Consider the following 25,586-nt stretch of genomic DNA (forward strand, 5'->3'; position numbering starts at 1 on the left):
GAGTGAGGGAAGGCATACGAGAACATTACTCGTACATCCACCTCTCCAAGCCTACTCCGTCAGAAAAGCTCTCGCGCATGAATCTTCGCAACTTCTGGGCGGCTGCATTCATGTGAAGAGATCGGTGAGGCGACTGGGGAGAAACAAGGAACTGCTTTGGCAGGGGAAGCTTAACAGCTCGGAGTAGTGGAAGTGTTTCTCTGCGGCGCTGACCTCGCGACGAAAGGGGGAGGGAACACCAAGGAAACTGGCAACGGCAACACAACCGCAATTCCCGAGAAAAATCGCTGATTTCAAGCAGGCAACTGGTTTCCAGATTACCAGGCGCAAACAGGGACCCTTTGTCTGAGTAGTTGTCGATATTATTTTAAGTAGGTATGTTCGTCCGACGTAACGCATGATTGTACTATTTATTAATTTCGTGCACTTACCTCCTACAATGGAAGATAATACTGATCCTGTCACAATGTGGTAGTGGTTGAGACCGGTTGAGACGGCGTGAGAAGAGCGGACGGCCATAAGGAAAATATCTGGATGTTAATGAATTTTTTTAATTAAAGTCAGTTCATTTTAATCATGAAACATCGCGTTCACACGCGATACAAAATTTTGACATACAGTGCAACAATTTTAGCAAGACAGAAGACACCTGATGATGGCCGTATACAGCCGAACCATGTAATGTGGAAGAAGGGTGACTATGTAATAAGTTGCATTTAAGAAGGAAATATATGTGAAATAGATGATGCTTAAATACAATATAAGGAAAAGAAAACGTTAGGTGCATCCGTTCTTCCTGACAATTTAAACTGAAGCGTTTACATTGTTTCGAAACAACTTGACCTGGATCCAGACTCCTTCGTCCCATGAGAAATTCTTTCCGAAGTCAAATCTGTTTTCTCAGTCTGGGTGGCGTCTGTCATGCATACCAGGCTCTTGTTCAATTAACTGCACAGAAACAAAATTATCAGCTTCGTCAACCTTTCGTGCCATCGTACGAAACAAATTAATCATTGAACCGCGTTAAAGAACGGCTGATACTAGGAAACCACGCGGCAACGCAACTGTGAGAAGACTGGCTTACTCCGTTGCCTGGAAGTTGAGTTTCACAGTCCTTCCGCGGGTTGCGTTGCTCCATTTAGTAACACGTGTTCAAGTCAGGCTCATAACAATTCTTGGGAATTGGGGTTGCGTGTCGGTTGCCAGTTTCCTTGGTACGCCCTCTCCCTCAGAGTTGCAGTTTCGAATACTTCTTGTGGCGTAGATCTGAGACCATTTTCCTGCGTAGATAGAGGCTTCACAATAGCCTGATCTACCCAAGAAAGTCCTACAGGTCCTGTGAGCAAAGATTCATATGGCAACAGCAGGAAATTAGGGCAGGAAATATAGAAATGAAATAGCAGTCTTATCAGAAAGCACAGTAAATAACATTAAGACACATTACTACAAAGAAATGTTAACAGAAACCTCAAAAGTACATAACATGGTAAGAAAAGGAAATCTTGAAATATTTTAGCGAGGTCTAATTGTTTAAGAAAAGGGACCCCGAAATACTGGAAACAGGGACAAATGAATGTTCTGCACCCTTTGGTGAGCCTTACAAAACTAAACCCAATAAAGGGCACACATCAAGGAATGCCGGGCAGGTAATAATAACTTATGAAGGGCTGCAGAATGAGGACATAACATCAAAGCAGGCACTAGAACGAAAGGATGAGAGACAAGCTACATATGGAGGCTCCTGGAACAGGCGACTAAGCCAGTTATGCATACTCCATGACGAGTTTGATGGGCTTCATGAAGAATTATGTTGTTCTTTTCAATTGGACCCTTCCATATCTACACTTCTTCATCAAGATCATCCCAGAATTCCATTCTCTTCTTCATTTCAGGAAAATGATCAATTCTGAGTGCAGGACCGATGTTCATACATGGAAAAACTGAAGTGGTGACAGGACGCCATTTTATTTGCAGTAGCGAATCACCGTCTGGAGTTGGGTTCCTGAAATCAGGGGATGTAATTGGGCTGAACTGCATTTAAGTAATTCAGTCATTTTTCATTCAACAATGAATCTTTAACTACAGAATGTTATCACGATCAACTGAGGCCAGTACGGGATCCAGGGAAAGGAGTCCATGTTTCTTCGTCCGGAACCACGTTTAGTACTGAAACTTATTGTGAAGCGTATTTCTTAAATTATTTACTTACAATGTGAGATAAAAATAAGTTACTTTTAAATATTCCATCCTCGTTGAAAGCCCATATAATCTGTTTGGTTCTTCGCACTGTATTTGCATCTGGGTATTACTGAACAGACCTACGTGCGGACTCGTTCCACGAATGACTCTTTTTACAGCGAAGAATTCAAGTGGAAGTAACATTGATCTCCTACTGTTTATTTTGATCCTTCTAACTTTATTTTTTTCCCTTAAATTCATTACTGTTATCATACTTTCATCGAACCTGTGCGTGATATTGTAGATTTTTTTTTCGTTCCACAGTTATTTCATATCCCCTGAAATAATCTAATGTAATGGTTTAAAATAAAAATTTATTAAGTTTTGAACTTAAAATGTACACAATATTATGAGTTTGAAAATTTTATGATAGTTTGAAGACATATGCACCTAGAGCCCAGTATTATACCTTAAATTTTAGAAAGAGTAAACATATTTAAAATTATTTCGTAATCATTCCACTGAAAAAAGGAAATGCGCCTTTCATGTATTTGGCCATTGGCTCGCAATTCGCATGGTGTGATATACTGGAGGATTTTTACTATTCACATTACCCTGTTTTCGCAAAATTAGTCCACAGTCTGACTATCCGCTCCACGGTTCGCATTTCTGGTGATTTAGGGTCCATCTTTCTCAGCATGTCGACGTGAAAAATATACGGCAGTTCGTCACCATGACACGGTCCTGAAAACAACAAGACATGTGAGAGAATCTCCGTGTAATGTTCCAAATATATGTATAGGCACAACGTAAATAAGTCTATGTATTTTATTGCTACTTGCTGTATATTAACTGTGGTTCTGTTTGTGTTTGTTTGCGCGCATCTATTCGGAGTCGGTTTTGCAGTGCGTTCAGTGGCTCATCTTGTAACTGCAGTGTCGCGGAGTCTACTCACTGACTCTGTGGAGCTCAGTCCTTCAGAAACGTACAGTCGCTCAGCCTCTCAAGAAATTCACAGTATTTTATAGATCCCGAAAGTTTAGTACCGTGATGACAAGAGCCACTGCTGGGTCCTATCCTGAGCCAGATGAATCCAGTCTCTAATCTTCCGCATTTTTCGTTAAGATCTATTTCAATATTAATCTTCCATCAAGGAGAAGTTCTCTCTTTCTGGTTTTACAACTTCAGTTGTGTAGGAATTTATATTCCTCATATCCTGCCCTTCTCATGCTTTGCTTTTTCTCCAGTTGCAGAAAGTCTTCACCGCAAAGCCACACACATCCTTTTCTCGGAGCGCCTTAGGAGCAAAGACTCGTTATTGTAAACAACAGTCTTTTTCCCTTCATCATATCATACAAAGTCCTCTTCATACGGATCTATCGACTGTGATTGCCAGATCACTGGCACTACTGAACCCTGCATAGGCCTGCCTGGTATCGTGCAGCACACACTTGGAAACATTAGCCTGGTCTCAATTGCTCTAGAGTTTTTGGAAGAGAATGCAAGTTTACTGTTCTCCTCCGAACTGCTCCGACGTTATTGCAGCGAAAATTCTCTTTCGAATATGCGTGTCTTTTCTTTTAATCTTATTTATAAATAATTCAGAGCCCCTTACATGTAACGTAATTTCAAGATATTTATTTAGGCCTACTTATATGAGTAGCACCAGACTGTGCTGAGCAACCTTGGGCAAGCGAGCTCCATGGCCCGCATATGATTGGGCACGGGGGCGCCCAATTGGCTGAAGTGACTTTGATGTCCGCAGATTGACTTGCAACATAACTGAGAGGCCGCTCGTCACACCATTTCCTGATGATGAAAACAGAGATTTGTCCCTGAAACGCCGGAGACCAACACCGCATTGACAGGACTGATCGCCCAAGAACACTACACTCAATATGTATCGATATTTATGTAACACCCTGTGTTTGCCTCAAATACAGAGGCAGTCTTCGGTAATGTTCGTGTCACTTAGAAATATATGGAAATTCAGGCAAGGTTTGTAAGCAAAACGAACCTCGAAATCGACTGCCCCCAACAGCCCTCTTCATGAGCCCTCTCTTTCCATCGAAGGTGAAGATGTAGAAGTAGACGGGCGCCGATGAGAGCGCTGAATGTATCTTCGCTTGCTTGTAGACGCCATTCAGGATCATTATGTCTCCATTCATCTGGAAACGTACGCATGAACATCTGCACGTGGACATATCTACACATGTATCTACTAATGAGAGTAAATGCACTAGAAACTGCACCTTCAGACGCTTGTTAAAGTAGCTGTAATGAGAATTACGCCTTACTGTACAGATACAGGTTAACAGTCGTTGTATATTGAGAAATTGTGCAGTGATTTTCTGTGTTGTTCTGATGTCTGTTAAACATTTTGATGAGGCTTCTGTATAGGCGTACTTTAAATAAATACATTCGGATCTGAAAATTGGAAACAAGAATACAGTCTTAAAGACTGTCTCAGTTTTATACAATTTCAAACTGGGAGCAAACATTATTATTCATATTCTATATATTCTTTAGATATTTATTACTTATATACAACAGCCGGTCGGTTGTTCGGTCGATAGGTCGGTTACATTGATGCTGGTCTTAGCCAGCACAGTAATTCCTAGCTTCAGGTCTCGTAAAGTTCCATGACCAAAATTTCTGTTATCTCTTAGGGCGGCCGCACACCAACTGCATCAAGGCATGAGACAAAAGACTCAGGATTATTTCATTCGTGATTGGTCAGCATGAAGCTGATGTCAGCATCATGACTGAGACCGGTGTGCTTCGGTTTTCTTAATCTCATTAGTTTCAACTGTGCTCCTTTCTTTGCGTCATGTCGCAGACATCGTGTCTTGACTCTTACATGTCTTGACGCATGCCGGTGTGCGGCCTACCTTAGACATGCACGTTTTTAGAAGTGGGGTCTTCCTGTGTAGGCCCTACGTTTGTAGTACCAGTTGCTGCTGGGTCTCGCCAACTCTATATATAGTCTCGGCACGGATCGCAGAGTAAACACCGCTACGAGCGGTTCCTCCATTGTTGCGCGCGCACGTTGCATAGCGATGGCTCTGGTGTTGTTGCGTGTTTATACAGAGGTTGCGTAGCAATGTCTGTTTCTCCTGGCTCCACAGTTCCTACTTTGAGCACACATGTGATAAGATTATTCTTTATTCTGGATCTTTATCTGTCGTAGAGTAAGAATCAAGAAGCAAATGTTTTCTAGTGTGGCCGATCAGCTGCAAATTAACTTCAAGAATAAATAGGAATATGTGCAGTTTACACCTCCTGTTGTAGCAACATACAGATAAGTGAGCTAACCAACATTCTGAGAGTAGAACCCTGACGTCATCATCATGGATATCGAAAGCTTCCGCCTCCCATACTCGGAACCCACTTCCCTAAAATCCTTCTGAATATTTCCGCCACAACTTTCTACTGAAATCCTGCATTAATTTATGGCACTTCTATCCGACCTGCGTTCCTAGCCATCCTATAATAGCAACAGTGAATCATAAGATTGCCTGTCGCACAAACTTACATTAGAAAGAAATTTGTTTCTCATGAAGTTTCTCATCATGAAGTGACGTAGGTAAAACAGTAGTTAACTGAGTCCAATCTGAGATAATTTACAAGGTCATGAGAATAAAATTGACAGTGTTTGTCGAAATATAAATACTGTCATGCATGTGAGTTTATTAAATGTTCATGGATTTAAATGTCCTTTTAATTTAGTTGAAATATTTTATATAATTCGGCACTTCACGTTCTTCTATTGCACTCCCATTTTTCTGTGTATGATTTTGATCTTTGTCAGTCTGGCCTAAAGTATAACTTCCTGCTATAACACAGTTTTCACCCGTTGGGATACTCGAAGTATCCTCCAGGTGCATTCCTATAGTTGAGTAAGCGACAATGAGAGAGCCGCCCCATAGCTCAGGCTTCTCACCGCGGCGGCCCGGGTTCGAGCCCGGGTCAGGTCATGTGGGACTTACGGTGGACAAAGTGAGACTGGGACAGGTTTTCTCCGAGTATTTCGGTTTCCCTTGCCAATCTTCATTCCACCAATTGCTCCATAATCACCCTCACCTATCACCTGGGGCTGGTACAATAGGCCAGCAGTGGCCGCAGTACAAGCGACTCAGTCCCACCCCACTAGCAATAAAAAGAAAACCTGATTTTTAAGACAAGGACTCAGATGTTGACGCAGTGTTCTGTGGAGCTCGAAGCTGGTTGTGTCCTTGAAGGCAGAGGTTACCATGTCGCTATATTTGGAGCGTGACCGTTATAGCGTACTTCCTCGTTGGCCTATCTAACGATACGTTTCCTGAATTTGATTTGATTCGCCCTGGTCCGTCACGCTAGCAATATTATAAAAGGTTATCAGCTCCGTCCGGTGTGTCTGATAAACCTTTTATAACCTTTAAACCTTTTATAATACATTTCCTGCTTGTTACATTGTTCTTGCCCTTAGACATTTCCTGATATCACTTCTGTATCATTTACGTTCACACTTCAACCGTGTATTTTTTCCGTAATTCATCATGACCCTCATTTTCTGTTCTTAGACAATGTTGTTATTAAATATTAATATCTGGAAGCATTCCCAAATTATTTGTTACTAACAGCTACATTATGATATTGTTATAAAACTTGCTTTCATTGCTTGAACCTAAGGCTAATATTTAGCGTTTTATTATTTACTTGTAGATCAGTCACTTTGCTAGCCTATAAAAAATTTATGACTTTCTTATGATATTCATATCCTCATAGAAAATGCAGCCAGGTTTTCCTGCTTTCGGCTATCCACTTCGAGCTCTTAACTCCCTTGAAAATTCCTCCATAATATATTTTACAACACAGTTAAAAAGCAACGATAGTGAAGCAACCCCTCGTTTCAGTGCACTGGAAACTGGAAATGCGTCAGATGCTCTTCATCTGTAGTGCTTTTAGACCCATCTGATTTCTTGGACATTCGAGACCTAGTTGTAGTGTTACACAGTGATTCTATCCTAACCGAGTCGGAGGAAATTTTCAGATCTATAAACATGCGGCGCATTCATCTCTAATAGCCCCATTGTTGGCCTTTCATACTGGCCTCGCGGTCTAAGGCATGAACCGTCTTCGTCCCCTCGAACACTAGGATCGTGGGTTCGAATCCACACTAGACTGTGTGCGTTTATTATGTGTGTAGGTAGCGGCCTTGTAACGAGCTGACCCCCGTCCGAAGAGTCCTACCGTCTGTGTATAGATTAAGAAACTGCAAAAGCGGTCAAGGTTCACAAGGGCTGTAGAGCCGTAGATAGATAGCCACATTCTTTCCTTCATTATCTGTTGCCTGCAAAACAAATTCCATAAGTAGTTGACTTACTTCAACAGAATGAGCGCTAGGAAGCACCTTGTGCACAGAGAACAGCGCTTCAAAACGGTGAAAGAGAGGCCCCTGCAACTGCCACAGTCAATTTCGTCTTCCGTTTTGTAAGTTGGGGCAGTAATTAGCTTTCCTCTAGGCTACAGAAACCTTACACGTTCTAATTTCCAACTGCAGTTTTCTACCTTTCGCTAGGATCAGTTCAACAAGAAGTACATGACGTTTCAACTCCGTTAGAACTTAGATTCTACAGGGTTCTGACGATGCTGTGTAACACACAGAATTACTGGGCTTTTGGACCTTTTCCATCATCCGGTATTCTAGAAAACAGAAACACGACATTTCAGAAACTGAAGCTGTTACCATCCTCAGGTGAGGGGGGAAGACACCTACTCATTTGGGCCCCTTAGAAAGAGCTAATCCCAATCACTGTCCAGTGTCTCCCCCCACCTCACCTGACTACGGAAACAGATCCAGTTTCCGAAACGTCGTTTTATCTGTTTTCTAGAATACCGGTCAATGGAAAATGTCCAAAAGCCCAGTAATTCTGTCCGTTAGAAACTGTTTCTGTGACACATCTTTTGGCACTACGTATTTATAAGTGCGTGTCATAGTAAGTGAATACAAACTCACTGCGATATAGCGCTCAAGATTTTGCCTGGATATAGCTTCGTCTCCGAAGTAGAACTTCTTTATCCTGCCAACATCTTCTTGGTACTTGTCTGGATTTTTCTTAGAATTCAATTCTTTCGGAACCAGTAACTCGAAACGTCCATTGAAACGGCTTATCAGTGATGGCTTTTCTATCACCTCTGAAAAATAAAATGCCATAAACATAATTTTATTGTGTTTAACTGTTGGGTACCCCTTGTCTCCTTTGTGTTTCTATGTAGAACACAGTGTTTGGGGAATTTCCATTAACTGACAGACCGGGCTGTGAAGAACGTGATTATAAGGGTCCATTACAGATCTGTGTGTCACTAGGCACCAAAAGCCAGACTCCAGTAGCGCACATACTGCGGGGGGCAGGGAAATTAACTCTCTCTCTGACTCGGTTCCGTTATTTCTGATATACCTGAAAGTTTCATGTTGTATAAAAATGAAAACTAGAAGGTTGGATAATATACAAAACACTGAAAACTTTGTAAGCATTTTCGTCAGAAATATTAAAGAATTACTTATTTAATATCTGAAAGTCTAAGACAGGGGTCGTCAGCCGTGTGCCTAAGGGAACCATGATAACCTCTGAAGGGTTTTGGTCTCTCATGAGAATTTTGAAATATCCACACATATTTTCATTTCAGTCATATTTTTTAAATACCCGGCAAAAAGTGTCTCTTGTTGAAGTACATGAACTGAAGCCTTTTGAAAATATTATCTCTCATATCAAAATAAAATCCCATGGAGATTGATCAGTTGTGATAAGAAACTGTCGATCCGTCGTGCATGACGCCGCATTGAGCTGAACGTTGTCAGCAGTTTATGAAGGAAACATCTCGGTATGTCAGGTCTATGAGAGCTTCATGCTATTGCGTCTGCTTAGGAGAACGTTGCGTCAGCTAAATATAACATGATAAAAATAATATATATTTGAGTTATTTGAAGCTAAACTTTGCATGTTTGGATAAAGCAATATTAATAATGTTAAGTAATATTTATTTAACCCATTTCTCTCTCACAGAAAATAAACCGCGACTGAATATATAACATGCTGAATCAAGCGATTTTTCTTTTTTCTTTACACGTGTTCCTATATCTCTGGAAAGTTTTCACAGATGACTAAAATGATTCCCACCTTTGACTGCAAATATCCCTTCATTTTCCACTGCACCAGTTATGAGAGGCACCTTGTGGAACTTCCTGGCTGCCATTAGAACTTCGGGACGGTCTGGCAGAAACACATCTTCGGTGGAAGTTCTAGGCTCGCTGGTCGGTTTGAAGAATGTAATTCCTAGGTCCCGTTCCTGCAATTGAGCTTTGATCATTCTGTGCCTAGTGAGAATTTCTGTCACGCTTAACGTGAATAATAAAACCTAACTCTTGGCTCTAGGTAATTATACTTACGTAATTAAGTCATAAGTAGGTCTGATTGATATAACTTTCCTCTTATAATGGCGGAGTATGTTCGATTGTATTTTGCTCATCAGGTAACTTATTTCTGTTCGGCTGTCTTCTCCTTCAGTTCAGCCACATGTCTGCAAGCACTGATAGTCCTGTTTTCGCCTACTAACTTCCTTGCTGTATTACCATATCATAAAATATAGTAAGTAAGAAAGTAAAGGTATCCCTCTGATAGGGCCGTGAAGGCCCATAGGCTTGTGAGACGTTGAGGTTCCCACATTATCTAGACAGTCGGCTCAAAGATGGCAGTAAGGTTGTCAGCCTTGCGTGCCCGCCGCCCTTCACTCCCCAAGAAAATTATTTAATTAATTCCTGGTACTAATTTCTGTTACAAGCTGATTCGACCCCAGGGCCATAGTGCGGCTGGAAGGATTAGGTCAATTGAAATAAAAACAATGACCTCATCGGTACTTGAACCCGCAACCTTCCGTCTTGTAGCATATTGCCTCAACCAAGTACCCTACCACGTGCCCCATATCATGAAATATAGTAAAGGTATAGTTGTCCCTGTGTCTAACCAGTTAAGCTCTATACCATGACAGCGTAGGGGAAAGTGGATGTATAGATCCACATTTTCTTGACCTCGGCACTAGCTGGAGTTGAGTGGACAGCTTCACGCCCCGGCCACTATTTCCCAGGAAAAGAGTCCCCGGTACACATTGAATAGGTTAGGTTAAGTGGACCCCAGAGCCCGTCTGGACGACTTGGAGAGGAGAAAATTCTTTCCACTAATGGGACTCGAACTTGAACCCCTCGGCCGTCCAGCCGGTAACCAGTCGCTATACAGACTCCTGAAGAGAAGACATTACATGTGTGCAGATGAAGGGTATCAAAATACGTCTTGGAGTTGCAGGATGTGAGAGTCGCTAAAGATAAAATCCATTGTCGGCTCATGTGAACACGGAAATTCACATTTGGCTTCCATAGGATATATCAGTTTCTTGTGTAACTAACCGGTGCCTTCTCAAAACAAACACCAAAATACGGAAATGGATTATTTTTTGTACATTAACACAAGTATTTTATGACAGAAGGGTAAATTTGTCCCTGTACTTAACTAATTAATCACTAATATTTATAGAGAGGAAGAATATCGGCCTACCGGTTCGAATTTCCTGGCTTGTGGTACAGCCTCAATAAGCAGTTTCGGATGAACTGTACGCAGGAAATCAGCCAGCTTCTGGGAATCATCCGTCTTGAACCCCAGGGCCTCTCCGAAGCTAAACGCCCTGAGACGAGGCTTTCTGTCAAAACTCCACGGGTTTAGAGAGGACCCACTCTGTGCGATTGCGCGGTGGAACAGACCTGCGCAGTAGAATGCACCATTGTATGCAAGGCCGCCGTGTTTACACAAAATTTTAAAATCTTAAATTCTAACTGAAGATGCAGGGAAGGCAGCGTCTGTGTTTTTATCGCATTGTTCATAAAATATTAACAGATGATAAAATCAGAAAGAAACAGATGGATAGGGTATGTATCAGGCATGGGAACGAAAAGGAATGCAGAATATTTAATTGGAAAACTCGAAGGAAAGGCGTTCCTGAGAGATCTAAACATAGATAGAATGATAATATTATAGTGGCTCTTAGATCCACAGCATATGAAGGTGCAAACTGGATTAATCTGAAGAAAGCAGTCTTCTGGGATGTGGCGCCGTGTAGATATTGTGTTGACCGACGTTTCGGAGGAACATATCGTGTCCATCTTCAAGGTAGAAGAAAATCTGCGAGCGAGGAACCAGCGCGAGCAGTTGCTCACCTGCTTTCATCATAGTCACCGCCGTGAAAACCTCAAATCTGGATTAATCTGGTTCTGGAGAGATTTCACCATCGAGCTACTGTAAAGGTGATATTCCAGCGTCTGCTGGATTCTCAACAAGGATTCTGCTAAATGCTGTTAACTGTTACAAATTCTCATGCTTGTGCAATTGTAAGGAGCCCGAATTGATGTACTAACATGTCAACATTTAGAAGCTCCCTACAACAGTTGGTTAACTGCAGCGTAGCTTACCTTTTGACATCGGAGACAGAAGGTGGAGATGAACACAAGTTCCTCCAGCGCTCTCACCGAAGAGGGTGACATTGTCAGGATCACCTCCAAACTGCGCAATGTTCTGCTGCACCCAACGCAGAGCCATCACTTGGTCCTTTAGGCCGTTGTTACCGGGAATAACGGAGTCTCCAGTGCTCAGGAACCCTGTGCAACACGTGACTGTATGCTCACTGAAATTACAGATGATGTGGTTCTTTGTGCTATTTTGCAAAATAAAAGTAACCATGAGCTAGCACGGTCTCATATTCAGCTGATTTGTAAGGGCGTGAGCTGTAAAATATCCCAAAATTTGCTCTTCCAGTTCCTCAAGATAAGGCACAACGCCCTTTAAATTTTCCGACACTTAAAGAACAACATTTGACAAGACAAAGAAAATTTGTAAAGGCATATGAGAGTAGTCTTTCGGCAACTTACGTTTCTATTTCACTGCTTGTTCAACTTATAGCGCTTACTAGTACAACGATACGTAAGTTTCCTCTTAAATGGTTTCTCAGGGCAAAATGTCATCAAAATCACTTACTCCTAGCCCCGAACAGGCACGAAATTCCCTTCAAGCATAAATTATGATGCAGCCCCAAAATCTCGCAAATCAACTGCCTTTAATGCATTGTACAGCGTTAATTGGAAGTAAAAACATTTCCCCATGCTCAAATATATTTATTATTCCACTGTACTCTATGCAGTATCGCATGAAGTCGGGGTAGGCAAGGGTGAGGGAGAAACACCGCCTGAAGACCTAGCACAGTTGGGAGAATAACAGCGTAACAGAACAGTAGGATGGAAGTATCTGACTCATGATAAGGTTCAGCGGCAGGCTCTTTTGAAAAGGGTTATGAACCTTCGGGCCCCATAACGTACTAACTGAGCCGCTGTTAACTTCTCAAGTCACTTAATTGTGTGTCCTACCCAAAGCTCCGAGCCGGTAGTTCATGGTCACCAGGACCACGTCCTTCTCGATAAGGAACTGTGGGCCAAAGACGCTGGTGCAGACGCTGCCGGAGCAGAAGGCCCCTCCGTGGATCCACACCATAACAGCTCTTAGTGTGCACTTCGCCCAACTTGGTATCTGAAGAGAAAAAACAAATAAAACTGTAGTAGAATTTCAGTCATGTAATGCAACAAAAGTTCTCAGTAGGAGGTGTATAATAATCATTACTATTCTGAAACTGTCATTTTGTCGTAAAAATAAATTGCATATTCAATGCTTAAATGCTTGAATAATAAAACTCGCAAAGATTTTCAGTGTGTAACTTGGTCACTTTCGAATGAGAACCTGAGAAAAGCTAACTTCATTTCATTTTCTTTCTCACAAATCACGTGTACACGTGTACCTGACTTATCAATTCCCAGGAGACACTATAAACGTTTTATATTTCGTAATATAAAGGATCCTGTTTTGTATTCTGCTGGTCACGGGTTCAAATATCGGCAAGGAGGCCAGTTATTCTGGCAGGCGTTTCGTGATATTCTTCAGTCCCTTACAATGACTTGCAAACTTACAAGCAGACTTTTACCGGTTCTCACGGTCTCTCCGCTTGCAGATTTCCTATATATTTTTTCTTCTACCCTGAAGATGGAGGCGATACGTTCCTCCGAAACGTCGGTTAACACCACATATACACGGTGCCAAATCCCAGAAGACTGCTTTCTTAAGTTCTGTTTTGACAGGGTCCGTATTTGTTGGCTTCGTTGTTAGACATGATTGTAAGTTTTAAGGTTTTCACAGCGGTGACTATGAAGATCTTGTGTGAATCGACGTATCGGAGGGACGTCTACACGATGCCACAACCCTGAAGACGGCATTCTTAAATTTAAAGATGGGTGGAAGGCTTTTTGCGGGAAATACTTAGTCCAAGGCGGAAAGCTGTTGAATAATAAGCATCGTTCTCACGATTTCTGGATTTACTTTCATAGAAAGCCTGCGATATATGTCTCAGATCAGAAGTGTATGTGTATATTGGATTGACTGGCTGTTTAATACGTACGGCGGAATATGCTCAGTTCTCACAGAGGTAATTTTAGTTTTCAGGTTGGCAAACCCCTCACAGACTTTAGATCGCTGTATGCACTATAATGTCTAAGTCATGCATTGAGATCATATAGCAGAGCTTATCACAGAACTCTGATACTCTTGTGAATCTAAACTTACTTGAGGCGAATAAACGTTTAGGAATAAGCAGTCCTCGTCACCCTTGTAGTCTTCCTTAAACACTTCGTCTATTTGCGGACACGGCGCTCCATCAGCTAGGGCGTCACGCACGCCAAGCCACGGTTCCGGCTCCTGCGGGGCCTTAAATGATGCAATTATGTAACTATAGAGCTCTCTAGGAGTGTTACACGCTGCACAGGGAAGTCGCAGTTCATGTACAAATGTCAGAGGATCAGTCTACCACTCAAGGGTGACTATGAAGATTACTGTCTCTAGAATGTAACGCCATTTAGTCCGATAGAAGTTTACCGACGTTTCGGAGGAACGTACAGCCCTCGTCTTCATAGTCCGAGAATAAGCCGAGCAAGAAGCTCTTCTTGCTGGATTTTTACTTGACTTATTCTTCAACCCTGAAGAATGGAGTGAGTATGCTCCTCCGAAACGTCGGTATATTCCTACCGTCTACACGTCATCACATACCAGAAAAGAGTACGCTGCAGTTTCATTATTATGCAGATGGTCTGCAATCATGGACTTGCAGCCCAAGTATTTTTTTATTTAAAGAACTGGATGCGTTTCTATGAATTTTTACACTTAAATTAAAAATAAATTCATTCGACCCTATCCTGACACAATTAAATAGAATTAACATAATTTATTACTTATTTCTGTCAGATCAGTTTTAGTATTACCCTCCCATCTATTCGTAGGTATCGCCTTAGCTTGAGGTATGACAGGCGTACTGTTGCATACATTCTTGTTCAGCCCACGTGTGTTACATGGCCGGGCTTTCCCATTATCTGGAGTATGAATTGTGAGGACTCGCCTTGCATAGTCCTCTTCACTTTTCTACTATTCGTTTTCTCCTAAGTCCTATGACTTTTTCATAACATTGAATACGTTTTTCCCTCGAGATAAGAGAATAATTTTCTGTCTCTACTTTCTCAGGGCTGCCAAACCTCTCCACTGTCGGGTGTCAATATGAACATCAAAACCCGCCAACAGGAAGCAGTGCTCTCCATTCTGCCTGTTATTCACAGACAGTTTGTTCTGCGCGTAGTTCTTTAGTTGATAATGTCTTGTATGTTATTGTTCTTAGAGCCACAGAGGCGCCACCAGCGCTCTTTGTGAGACGGCCTTTTATTTATTTCTCGGATAGAAGAAATTGGCATTAACCAGTTTATCTCTTGTTATCGCTATCTGGGTGTCCAGACTTCTCTGTATTTGGGGTGGGAATATAATTACTAGCAGCGATGAATCATCTACAGAAAAAAATGAACATGACGTCATGGAATACTGAATTATCAAGGCCTGAAATTACCGCGCAGAAACATCCATGCCAACATTTTGTCATTTCTCGCTTAGTTATTTATACTGAAGATGGAAGGGTGAGAAATGGACGCCAGAATTAATCTGCTTGGTTTGTTGTTCTGCTGAAATCATGCGCCTGTATTTTGTCACACTTTGAACTAATCTGTTATTTACAGTTCTTATGTTTTATTTTTCTGTACCTGTAGGCTTGACACTATCCTTGTTGTTATTCACGTGACTGTACTCCCGTCTTCAGGTGTTAGGTTGTTACTGTACCCACAAACACACACCGCGAACACCAAGCACATTGGTACTGCCGTAATGTTCTACATTTCAACTGTATTCTGAGGCACCAGGTTCAGACCTTCGTCGGGTTACTGCTCTTGTGACTGAAATATTTGAAATATGCGCCTCTTCCTCTAGGCGCACTTGCAAATGATATAATTATTTACTTAATATTCGTAATCATATTTCCAACTGATTAAAAGCTGTGTATCCTCTGTAGTCGAGGCAGTGTCATTAAATAACGTAAAAATCAGTCGGCCAATCGTTGGACCTTCTGCAATTCGTTAGTTCGTTTTAGATTTGTGTCAACTCCCGAAACGTCGAATACATTAAATGCTGCTCAAAATATTGGCAATATTCATTGTAGTTGCCGTAAAGCGAATCGATCTTTGTACCAATGTTTGTAAAAATCATGATGACAGTTATCATTGAAATGGTGCTTCTGTGTACCTTTCAGATATTCTTATTTTTATCATTTTATTCACACGATTAGGCTTTGACAGAATATTAATTATTATTAATGTTGTGGAATAATTCTGGAATCATTTTGGAAAGTGTCGTACTAATCATGGATTCATGTGTTACCAATACTACGGGCGTTTAGTCTTCTCCTTGGCCATATTTCAACTGTTTGGCATTAGCAGGAAGCCATGGAAGGCTGCGGGTTTGTGCATGACTTTATCTTAAGCAAATTCTGGAATTCAGGCTTACCTCGTTTCATTGCGCTTCGCAGATATTGCGTTTTCTTTTTACGAATTGAAGGTTTGTGGCAACCCTGCGTCCAGCAAGTCTATCGACGCCATTTTTCCAACAGCATGTGCTCACTTCATGTCTCTGTCACATTTTGATACTTCTCGAAATACTTCAAACTTTTCAGTATTATTATATCTGTTATGGTGATCTGTGATCAGTAATCTTTGATGCTACTATTGTAAATGTTTGGGCCGCTGCTATCAAACAGCGTCGCATGCTACAGAGAAAACTGTCATGAAAGGAAGTCAGTTGATCCGGCAAACTTCACTGTTGCCTCATTTTAAGTAACTGCCACAGCCACCCCAAACCTCAGCAGCCGTCAGGAAAAAGATTACGACTCACTGAAAACTCAGATGATGGTTAGCATTTTTAGCAGGAAAGTACTTTATAATGAAGGTATTGTTTTCTTCAGACATAATGCAATTACACACTTCATAGACTGCAGTATAGTGTAAACATAAATGTTATATGCATTGGGAAGCCAAAAATTTCGTGTGACTCGCTTTATTGGCGTGTTCTGGAACCGAACCTGCAATATCTCCGTGGTATGCGTGAATAATGGAGCATGGGTGTGAATCTGTACCGCAGGGTGTAACGACGTCCACTGGGCACAGCCCATCTTGGGAAGCTAACAGTCGCTGTGGTGGACAAGAAATCCCCCCCCCCCCCCTTCTTTGCAAATCCAAGGTCTATTTCAGTAGCCACAAGAGTCCACATTGCACCATGTATATTCGTATTTAAATGACCGGTAATTATTTTACATGTTGTCTTATTTAACCTGTTCGTTTAAGTAGAGATGGAAAAGAATGCAGCAGGAGAATGGCGAAAATTACAGAGTGAAGATCGTAAATATTTGCATTCTTCACCTAATGAGATTATGTTGTAGAGTAAAAAGATAAGTATGCAATTTTAGTTGGGAACCTAAAGACTTTGATGGAAGGACACTGCTGAAACGATCTTGGAGGAATAGAGTTTGAAATTATAGACTAGATTGAATTGAGTGAGGGAAGTTGAATGGAAGGTTTTCTGAACACTTGCACAAATTCATGGAATTTCTTCTCCCGAAGAGTGGTTGTAAATTTCTTATGTAGTTCATGTAAAACGCTACTTACCTTAAACCTCAATGCTCCAATAGGAGGTTTAGCATAAGGGATGCCTTTGAAACTGTAGTATGCGACTCCATTGGCTGTCATAACCCTTTTGCCCCTCAGTTTGCCTTGTCTGGTTGTGACAACAGCGGTCCCATTCATATTGATTTCAGTGCCTTCACTTTGCAGTGACAATAGCAGCAATGGTTTACACCACCTCGCTCGCAGTGATACGATTCAACTGTGCCTAGACCACAGTGGCGCACTGGCAGTCCTGTGTCACAGGCCAGCAGGGGCCATGGGAAAGGTTCTGACCTATGAAAGTGCAGATTACGGCTCCGAGATACCGGTTGAACGTGAATAAGTACAAGATCTCGTGCTCACCAATTTATCCTTGCGACATGACAGCTACATCTAATGGCTCAGTATTCTCTTGCTCACCAATTTATTCTTGCGGCTTGACAACCGCATGCAACGGCTCAGTATTCTCTTGCTCACCAATTTATTCTTGCGACATGACAGCTACATGTAATGGCTCAGTATTCTCTTGCTCACCAATTTATTCTTGCGACATGACAGCTACATGTAATGGCTCAGTATTCTCTTGCTCACCAATTTATTCTTGCGACATGACAGCTACATGTAATGGCTCAGTATTCTCTTGCTCACCAATTTATTCTTGCGACATGACAGCTACATGTAATGGCTCAGTATTCTCTTGCTCACCAATTTATTCTTGCGACATGACAGCTACATGTAATGGCTCAGTATTCTCTTGCTCACCAATTTATTCTTGCGACATGACAGCTACATGTAATGGCTCAGTATTCTCTTGCTCACCAATTTATTCTTGCGACATGACAGCTACATGTAATGGCTCAGTATTCTCTTGCTCACCAATTTATTCTTGCGACATGACAGCTACATGTAATGGCTCAGTATTCTCTTGCTCACCAATTTATTCTTGCGACATGACAGCTACATGTAATGGCTCAGTATTCTCTTGCTCACCAATTTATTCTTGCGACATGACAGCTACATGTAATGGCTCAGTAATTTCTGTCTTTTGGCAAAATTGAAACATCTTGTAACCTAAAAATGAATTTCAACCGATTAAAATCCGGCTCGTAATGCTTGGCCCTTCGTTTTTACCCCCCCCCCAAAAAAAACATAAAGTTAAACTGAAACTTTTGTTTCCACACGGCATAATGTGCGACCCGCATCCAAAGCGGACAGCGCAATGGGCGATGGCTGACTGGTGCAGTCATACTCCTCTCTTCGCATGATTCATTGCCGAAATTACTGTAGATCCTGGAGAGTTCAATTACATTTGGTACTGGGAGGTAGTCTAGGGATATTTGTTGACGGGTTGCTGAGGATGATATCTGGGCCAAAGACAGATTAAATAATAGGCGGTTGGAGAAAATGTTCATAACTTGCACTCGTACACTTCGCCACGCATGATTAGAATGATCAAGAAGCATGCATGAGGGAGAAGAGTGTTTAGGTGGGAAAGCGAGAAGGAAAGATGTCACTAGGAAGACGCTGGGACTTTCTTGAAAAGCTGGGAAACTGGCGGCTTGAGAACTCACCTCCATGGAGTTAGTTAATAAGTTAATTGGGATCCAGACTATAGGTTATTAAAGTATTTTACCTTTGGTTCGTATCTGTGCAATACAAACTCTTCACCAAATTTCAGTAGGTTTAGCGAACCAGGAAGAATGAGATGAGAGGAACGTGTTAATCGCATTGAAGTTCTGAGAAAGGAATACAAAATGACAGCAGAAACATCTGAAGTGAGGATTTAATTTTCAGGGGCAGTGTTGAAGGTGCACCTTCTTGTAGTGCTCGCAGACTGTTGGTGTGTTACAATGCCACTTTTGTAAATGTTACCTCTATCACGGGGCACGCGGTAGCGTGGTTGGTTGAGGCACTATGCTACAAGGCGGAAAGTCGTGGGATCAAGTCCCGATGAAGTCATTGGATTTTTTTTCAAGTTACCTAATCCTTCCAGCCGCACTATGGCCCTGGGGTCAACTCAGCCTCTAACAGAAATGAGTACCAGGAATATTCTTGGGGGTAAAGGCCGGCCGGCGCGTAAGGCTGACAACCTTACCGCCATCTTTGAGCCGATTGTCTAGATAGTGTGGGACCCTCAACGTCTGACAACCCTATGGGCCTTCACGGCCTGGTACAGGGATACCTTTACTTTACTTTTTTTACTTTTACTTCTATCACATGTTTCGAGCTCACAGGTTCATCATCAGGTAGGTAGTTTTACGTGATTGCAGCACTGTACTGATTTTTCTAGTTCGCTGCTCTAAAACTTGGTTAAACTTGGTCCAGTTATTGTCGAATTACTTAAAACAATTGCCATGCCTTTCCGCGCCTTGAGGATAACTTGTCTTATACTTTGGCATTCTTAGTGAGAGCAGGCTAGACTAGAGGAAGTTTTTGCCTTCTCAGGACTCTAACCTTAGAATTCAGAGAAGTCATAAGAATTTGGGTGAAGTAATAGGGAAAATTCCTCGTTGTCAACAATTTTACCAGATTGGAACTTACAAATTATTAAACCAGAAGTAAGAGTCAGTATTAATAACTTAAGGTAACGTAAAAAGAGTAGATTGTTTTCGGTTTATAAGAGGGTTGTTTGTAGCCCCCGTAGGAGCGGGGTGGCGTCACAATACACATTGCCTTTAAACCATCTCATAATTGGTCACCTAGTGTTTCTTCTTGTCTCTACAGAGTGAGTTATGATGTGTCCTGCAATTGATAATCCCATCAGCTGCGAAATTTGCTCTGTTATCCAACTCCTTAACGAGGAGTATGGAGTCTAGCGATGGCGCTATGGTTACTTGTAGTTACGAGTTGTGTGTCTAAGTGTTCAGTAAATCCAGTTACCAATCCAAACTCCCGTCTATAGTCACTCATACACGTGACAATATAATAACATTAGTTTGTCTCATTGTTTGTGTTTTTAACGGCTTAACGGAGGTTACTTTCCGAATAGCCCGCGTATATCCTGCCTCGTGCTGGTTCTGGTGTCCAGCTCCATCGATTGGGCTCATTTCTGTAGGCTTTTACCTGAGGACGGAGACATAGTCCAGTCTGCAAAACTCTGCTTTTAAATAAAAACAGTACGACGGGCAATGTCCAAAAAGTCAGTAAGTGTATTAATATACCAACGTCACAAACGTTTAAATCTTATATAAGTTGCGATATGATGCATTCTGTATCTGTGATAATGGCCACGTGTATGTTGCAAACGTTACTACGTCGGACTTAAAAATAGAAAGCATATAAATCACTGTCATGTACGTCTGGGCATCGTGAATTGTGTAACATATTTAGGGCATTCCCGATCATCGAAATTGTAGCTGCACTTCACCCTGCAAAAGAACTAATTACGCTTTACTGAGCCAGGGCAGTCAAAGCAAATCACATACCTCATAAAGCCACAGACAGCTTACATATGTTCGCCCTTGTTTACACGCAACTTTCCGTCAGTTATGTAACTATGTATGTCTTCATTCACATTTGCCTCGCTGTTAGCACAACATGTTTCGGCCCCAAACGGCCATGCTCACGCGATCCATTATGCCAAACCTGCCACACTGCACTGAGTAGTGTCCATCCCACACGCGCGTAACTGAATATTTCTTAATCGAAATGTTACAATTGCACTCAACTGTTGTGCGTTAAATCTTATGTGTTACAGTCCACTCCGTTTAAAATCTATTAAATATGGAAAGGATGAGCCGCTGCAAAGTAAACAACCGAAGTAGGGTACATTGCTTAGACAAATGGACGAAGATCCTTATGAGTTGGATTTAGGATTTACATCGGCCGCGCGATAGCTCAAGCGGTTAGTCGCTGGCTTTCCACCGCGGTGGCCCGGGTTCGATCCCGGGTCTGGTCAAGTGGGATTTGTGGTGGACAAAGTGAGGCTGGGGCAGGTTTTCTCCTAGTACTTCGGTTTCCCCTGCCAATCTTCATTCCACCAATCGCTCCACAATCACCCTCACCTATCATCTGGGGCTGGTACAATAGGCCAGAAGTGGCCGCAGTACAAGGGACTTAGTCCCACCCCACTAGCAATAAAAAATAGGATTTACATATTAAAAATTTTAACGATCTTTAATTGATTTTAATGGAGTGCTTTTAACATATAAGATTTAACACACAACAGTTGACTGCACTCGTAACATTTGAATTACGCGCGTGTGGGATGGACACTACTCAGTGCAGTGTGGCAGGTTTGGCATAATGGATCGCGTGAGCATGGCCGTTTGGGGCCGAAACATGTTGTGCTAATAGCGAGGCAAATGTGAATGAAGACATAAATAGTTGCGTCATTGTGGGAAAGTTGTGTGTAAACACGGTCGAATATAGTAATGCAACAGGATACTTAGATACAAGATTGACAGCATGTGTTTCTTACCGTTACAAATGAAGTAACAAGAACAAAGAATATAACTGTAACAGCGGTGTTTCCGGTTTGTCCTTACAGTTGAAATCACATGCACAAAGAATGAAATTACCGTATGATGACGTTTGCATTGTGATAAATTGTTATTTCTTTCTGAGCTCTATAACATTACATTAGTTACTGAGGGTTTGTTTGAGTTCATCCCAGAAAGTCATCCTGTCTTTCATCAGATGTGGCTGCATGGTGAGCTCAGTGCCGATATTCAAGTAGCATGGGTTCGACTCAGTAACTGACTCCCACTTCACGTCTGGCAGGGACGGATTCCTGAAACAGGTTGTTTGTCATGCTTACGTTAACGAAACTGATTGCGGGCAGAGCAACTGAAGGACTCTGCTTCACTGAGCCTTCTTCCTCTGCATTGCCCTAAGTGGAGTATCTGCGGGACCTGTTCATCCGGTTTCCTATCCAGTAACCACTACGGGTAGATGATTAATTTCTTCCGCGTAATAAAGATGTCGCTGATCACAATGGCCGCGCTGTCTAAGGTATGAAATGTCTTCTCACCGGGGTCGTCGGTAAGAATCCCGCTCAAGGAATCGATGTCTGTTTGCGATTATTCTGTTTGCGTCAGGTAACGGCCTTGCGACGGGCCGATCCCAGTCCAAAGGGTCCTAACGACTGTCTAAAGTTAAGAAACTGAAGTGAAACCAGCTTTTCATGGATCCCCTGTACTCCAAGTGGGAGCAACAGGAATAGAGGAAGAAGAATATAGAAGTCAAGAATGCGTGGTTATCTCCATGCTGCTTAAATCTCGCAGTGACCAGGCAGTAGAGATTGTTTACCTCTACGCTGAAAATAAAAAGAAGTAGTTCTGTCAGCTGCATGGTACACGTGGTAGTTCATCTTGATTTGTCATACATTAACATATGCCCAAAATTTGCTCCCTGGAAGGGCAAATGATAGTAACATAAAAGTATACAGATTTCGGAGAATGCTTGTTCAATTCAATACATTTGGTCTTCCTTCCTCCTATCCAAAAATTTGAGGACATGCCTATGAAACTACAATCTCGTTTGTTTTGTATGGGTGTGAAACTTAGTTCTTACCTTGAAGAAGTAACTTAGATTGAGGGCGTCTGAGAACAGAGTGCCGAGGGGAGTATTTGGATCCAAGAAGGTGGGAGTTCGATTGTAGAAAAGAAAATACACAATGGGAAGCATCATACTGAATATTGGCACAGAATATTATTAAGTTGACCAACTCAAGGAAGACGAGATTTATAGGACATATAGCGAATATGTGGGCTGACAAATGGATACAGAATTTTAGTAGGAAAATCCTAAATGACAGCTGCCACCTCTGACACCTGGGGGAAGTGTATCATAGACTGAGAGGGTACGAGAATTTGAACTGAATTCATCTGGCTTGAGATAGGGATCAATGGCGTGCTTTTTTGGACTCATTAATGAATCTTCAGGTTCCGTACAAGGCGAGGAAGTTCTTGACTATCTTGTGACTATTAGCTTCACAAGGACTCTGATCCATAGAATTACACAAAGCACAAACCAGAACTAGCTGTGGGTCATCATGCATAAACGTGACACCGTGTCGCCCGATCAATAGGCATACGTATTCTTACTTTGCTTGACGCCATTATTCTGCGCAATTTCTGGCTCGTCCGTATTTCAGCAACAAAATAGTATGTAAGATTTGAGGCTTTCACGGCGGTGACTATGAAGAAAGCAGTCTTCTGGGATTTGGCACCGTGTATATGTGGTGTTAACCGACGTTTCGGAGGAACGTATCGCCTCCATCTTCAGGGTAGAAGAAAAAATATAAGAATTCTGCAAGCGAAGAGACCGTGAGAACCGGTAAAAGCAGACTGTAGTTACAAAATAGTAACCCGTGGTTTTCCAGGAGTCTGTCTGCAGAACAGAATTTTCCAAAATCACACATCTCAGGTTTCTGAATTCGCTATAACTTACGTAAAGTATGACTTTATGAGGTAATTGCTTCTTTTTAGTGGTTTACTTGCCCTGTTTTAGCGAAGTTGGTCCACATTTTGACTAGCAGTGACCTCATCTTCTCTTCTGGAGTTCCTTCCAACTCTACGTCCAAGTGAGGTGAGAAAAACAGATATCCGAGTTCATCGGCATGGCATACCCCTGAAATAGAAAAACGGAGAACTAACTCGTGTTTCTTTCTATGAACAAAACAGGGGCAACTCGCAGCCCAAGCAAGCAAAGTAAATGCTCCCTTTTCAAAAAATATCAGCTCCATAACAATTTTCTGTGCTTGATTATTTCCTCAAAACCTTTACCTACTGTTGATTTTAAAATTAATTATGAAGAAGAATTAAATACCGCCTCTGTGGTCTAGTGGTCAGAGTTCCTGGCTACAGATTCAGAGGTCCGGGTTCGATTCCCGGCGTTATCAGATATTTTCTGAGAAGTAGTGAGTCAGGATGAGGATAAGTGAGGATCTCTTTCAAGGAAATAGCTGCCCCGGTCTAGAAAACCGAAATTAACGGCCGTTGGGATTCGTTGCGCTGACCACGCGACACCCTCTAACCGCAAAAGTTGGCACTAAACTTCTCCTACAAGCGGCGGTCGCTCGGTCAGTATAGTTGGCTTGCGGACTAAAATCACGGAGTTCATTTTTGTTATAAGAATTAAATTTCCGGTACTAGACTGGACAATGTTTCGTCACTCCATAGAAGAAAATAATAGTGATTTGCTGTTAGTTGTTTTCTTCTTCCACAAGAATAACCGGGTCTAACACAAAAATCTGCTTCACAACTGCCTAAAAACTCACTCCGTGCAGCGCACTTTGCGCGATGTCCAAATCATATTCACATTTTTCTCAAAAGCAGTTCATCCTGAAAGAAATCATTTTCACAACAGACGAATACTGAACTATTAACATTTATTAAGGAAGACTAATGTCTGAGTATGGAGGCTGAACGGCTTTGCAGGGACAGAGTTGCATGTGCATCCTAAACTCCGTCATTTGACCAGCTTAATAATATTTGCTGAAGAGTTTAAGTGATGAAGCTCTTCATTGCTCAGTCCTCCCCAGCCCTCTATTACTTCTTCCCCTTAGGTCTCTTCAGCACCCTGCTCTCATGCACGCTCAAATATGTTCTGAATATCAGAGAACACATTTCAGGCCCATACAAAACAACAGGAAAACCTGTATTCTTGTCTATTATAATTTTTGTTTTTCGATGGCGGACGGGTACACAAAAGCGAGATTTGAAGTTCTCATGGAAATGAATATGAAGATTACGGCCACCTGGGATGTGACGCCATGCGGTTTGGTAGACAAGTACCAGTCTACAAGTCATGACATCCCAGGTGACCGTAATCATCCTCAAGAAGTATGTGAACTCACTTGCGAAATTATTTAGTTCTCAAACAGAAGAAGGGCGCCAGACATGAAACTCGTGAGTACATTAATTCGAACAAATACCAGACCGGCTCTGGGGCCCACCCAGCCTCCTATCCAATGAGTACCGGGGGCTCATTCCCCTGGGTGTAAAGCGGCAGGGGCGTGAGGCTGACCACTTACCTCCACACAGTGCCGAGGTCAAGAAAATTGTAATTCTACCTCCATTTCCCCATGCGTCTTCATGGCATAGTGCTTAACTAATGAAGCGCAGGGATTGCTCTAACTTAGATGTGGCGAACCTCATATTCACGAAGAGTAGAAGTCGTTTAAAGTCGGACGTTACGACGGTATATTTAAACTGTTTATCGATTCACCGACAGGAATACTCCGAAATCTTTGTCGACTCTATACTCGAGTCAGTTCTGTCCATCCATTCCGAATGCTGAAGTAATTTGTTGTGCTCAG

General features: G+C 42.0%; 1 protein-coding gene across 1 annotated transcript in view; it reads right to left on the reverse strand.

The window, feature by feature from the left end:
• Window positions 1-753: 753 nt before the first annotated feature.
• The window catches only part of LOC111869395, a 43,998-nt gene continuing 19,165 nt past the window's right edge, over window positions 754-25,586 (reverse strand). The window contains exons 9-20 of the mRNA XM_023860899.2: window positions 23,767-23,896; window positions 21,913-22,055; window positions 17,327-17,535; window positions 13,866-14,006; window positions 12,623-12,782; window positions 11,675-11,860; window positions 10,767-10,969; window positions 9,339-9,507; window positions 8,177-8,355; window positions 4,196-4,346; window positions 2,793-2,922; window positions 754-2,002 (exon numbers count right to left, since the gene is read on the reverse strand). Coding sequence (XP_023716667.1) covers window positions 1,840-2,002; window positions 2,793-2,922; window positions 4,196-4,346; window positions 8,177-8,355; window positions 9,339-9,507; window positions 10,767-10,969; window positions 11,675-11,860; window positions 12,623-12,782; window positions 13,866-14,006; window positions 17,327-17,535; window positions 21,913-22,055; window positions 23,767-23,896 — 1,964 coding nt within the window. The 3' untranslated portion in view covers window positions 754-1,839. The remainder of the gene's footprint in view (window positions 2,003-2,792; window positions 2,923-4,195; window positions 4,347-8,176; window positions 8,356-9,338; window positions 9,508-10,766; window positions 10,970-11,674; window positions 11,861-12,622; window positions 12,783-13,865; window positions 14,007-17,326; window positions 17,536-21,912; window positions 22,056-23,766; window positions 23,897-25,586) is intronic.

Source organism: Cryptotermes secundus, unplaced genomic scaffold (assembly GCF_002891405.2).
Source record: "Cryptotermes secundus unplaced genomic scaffold, Csec_1.0 scaffold630, whole genome shotgun sequence".
In the NCBI taxonomy this organism is placed as follows: domain Eukaryota; kingdom Metazoa; phylum Arthropoda; class Insecta; order Blattodea; family Kalotermitidae; genus Cryptotermes; species Cryptotermes secundus.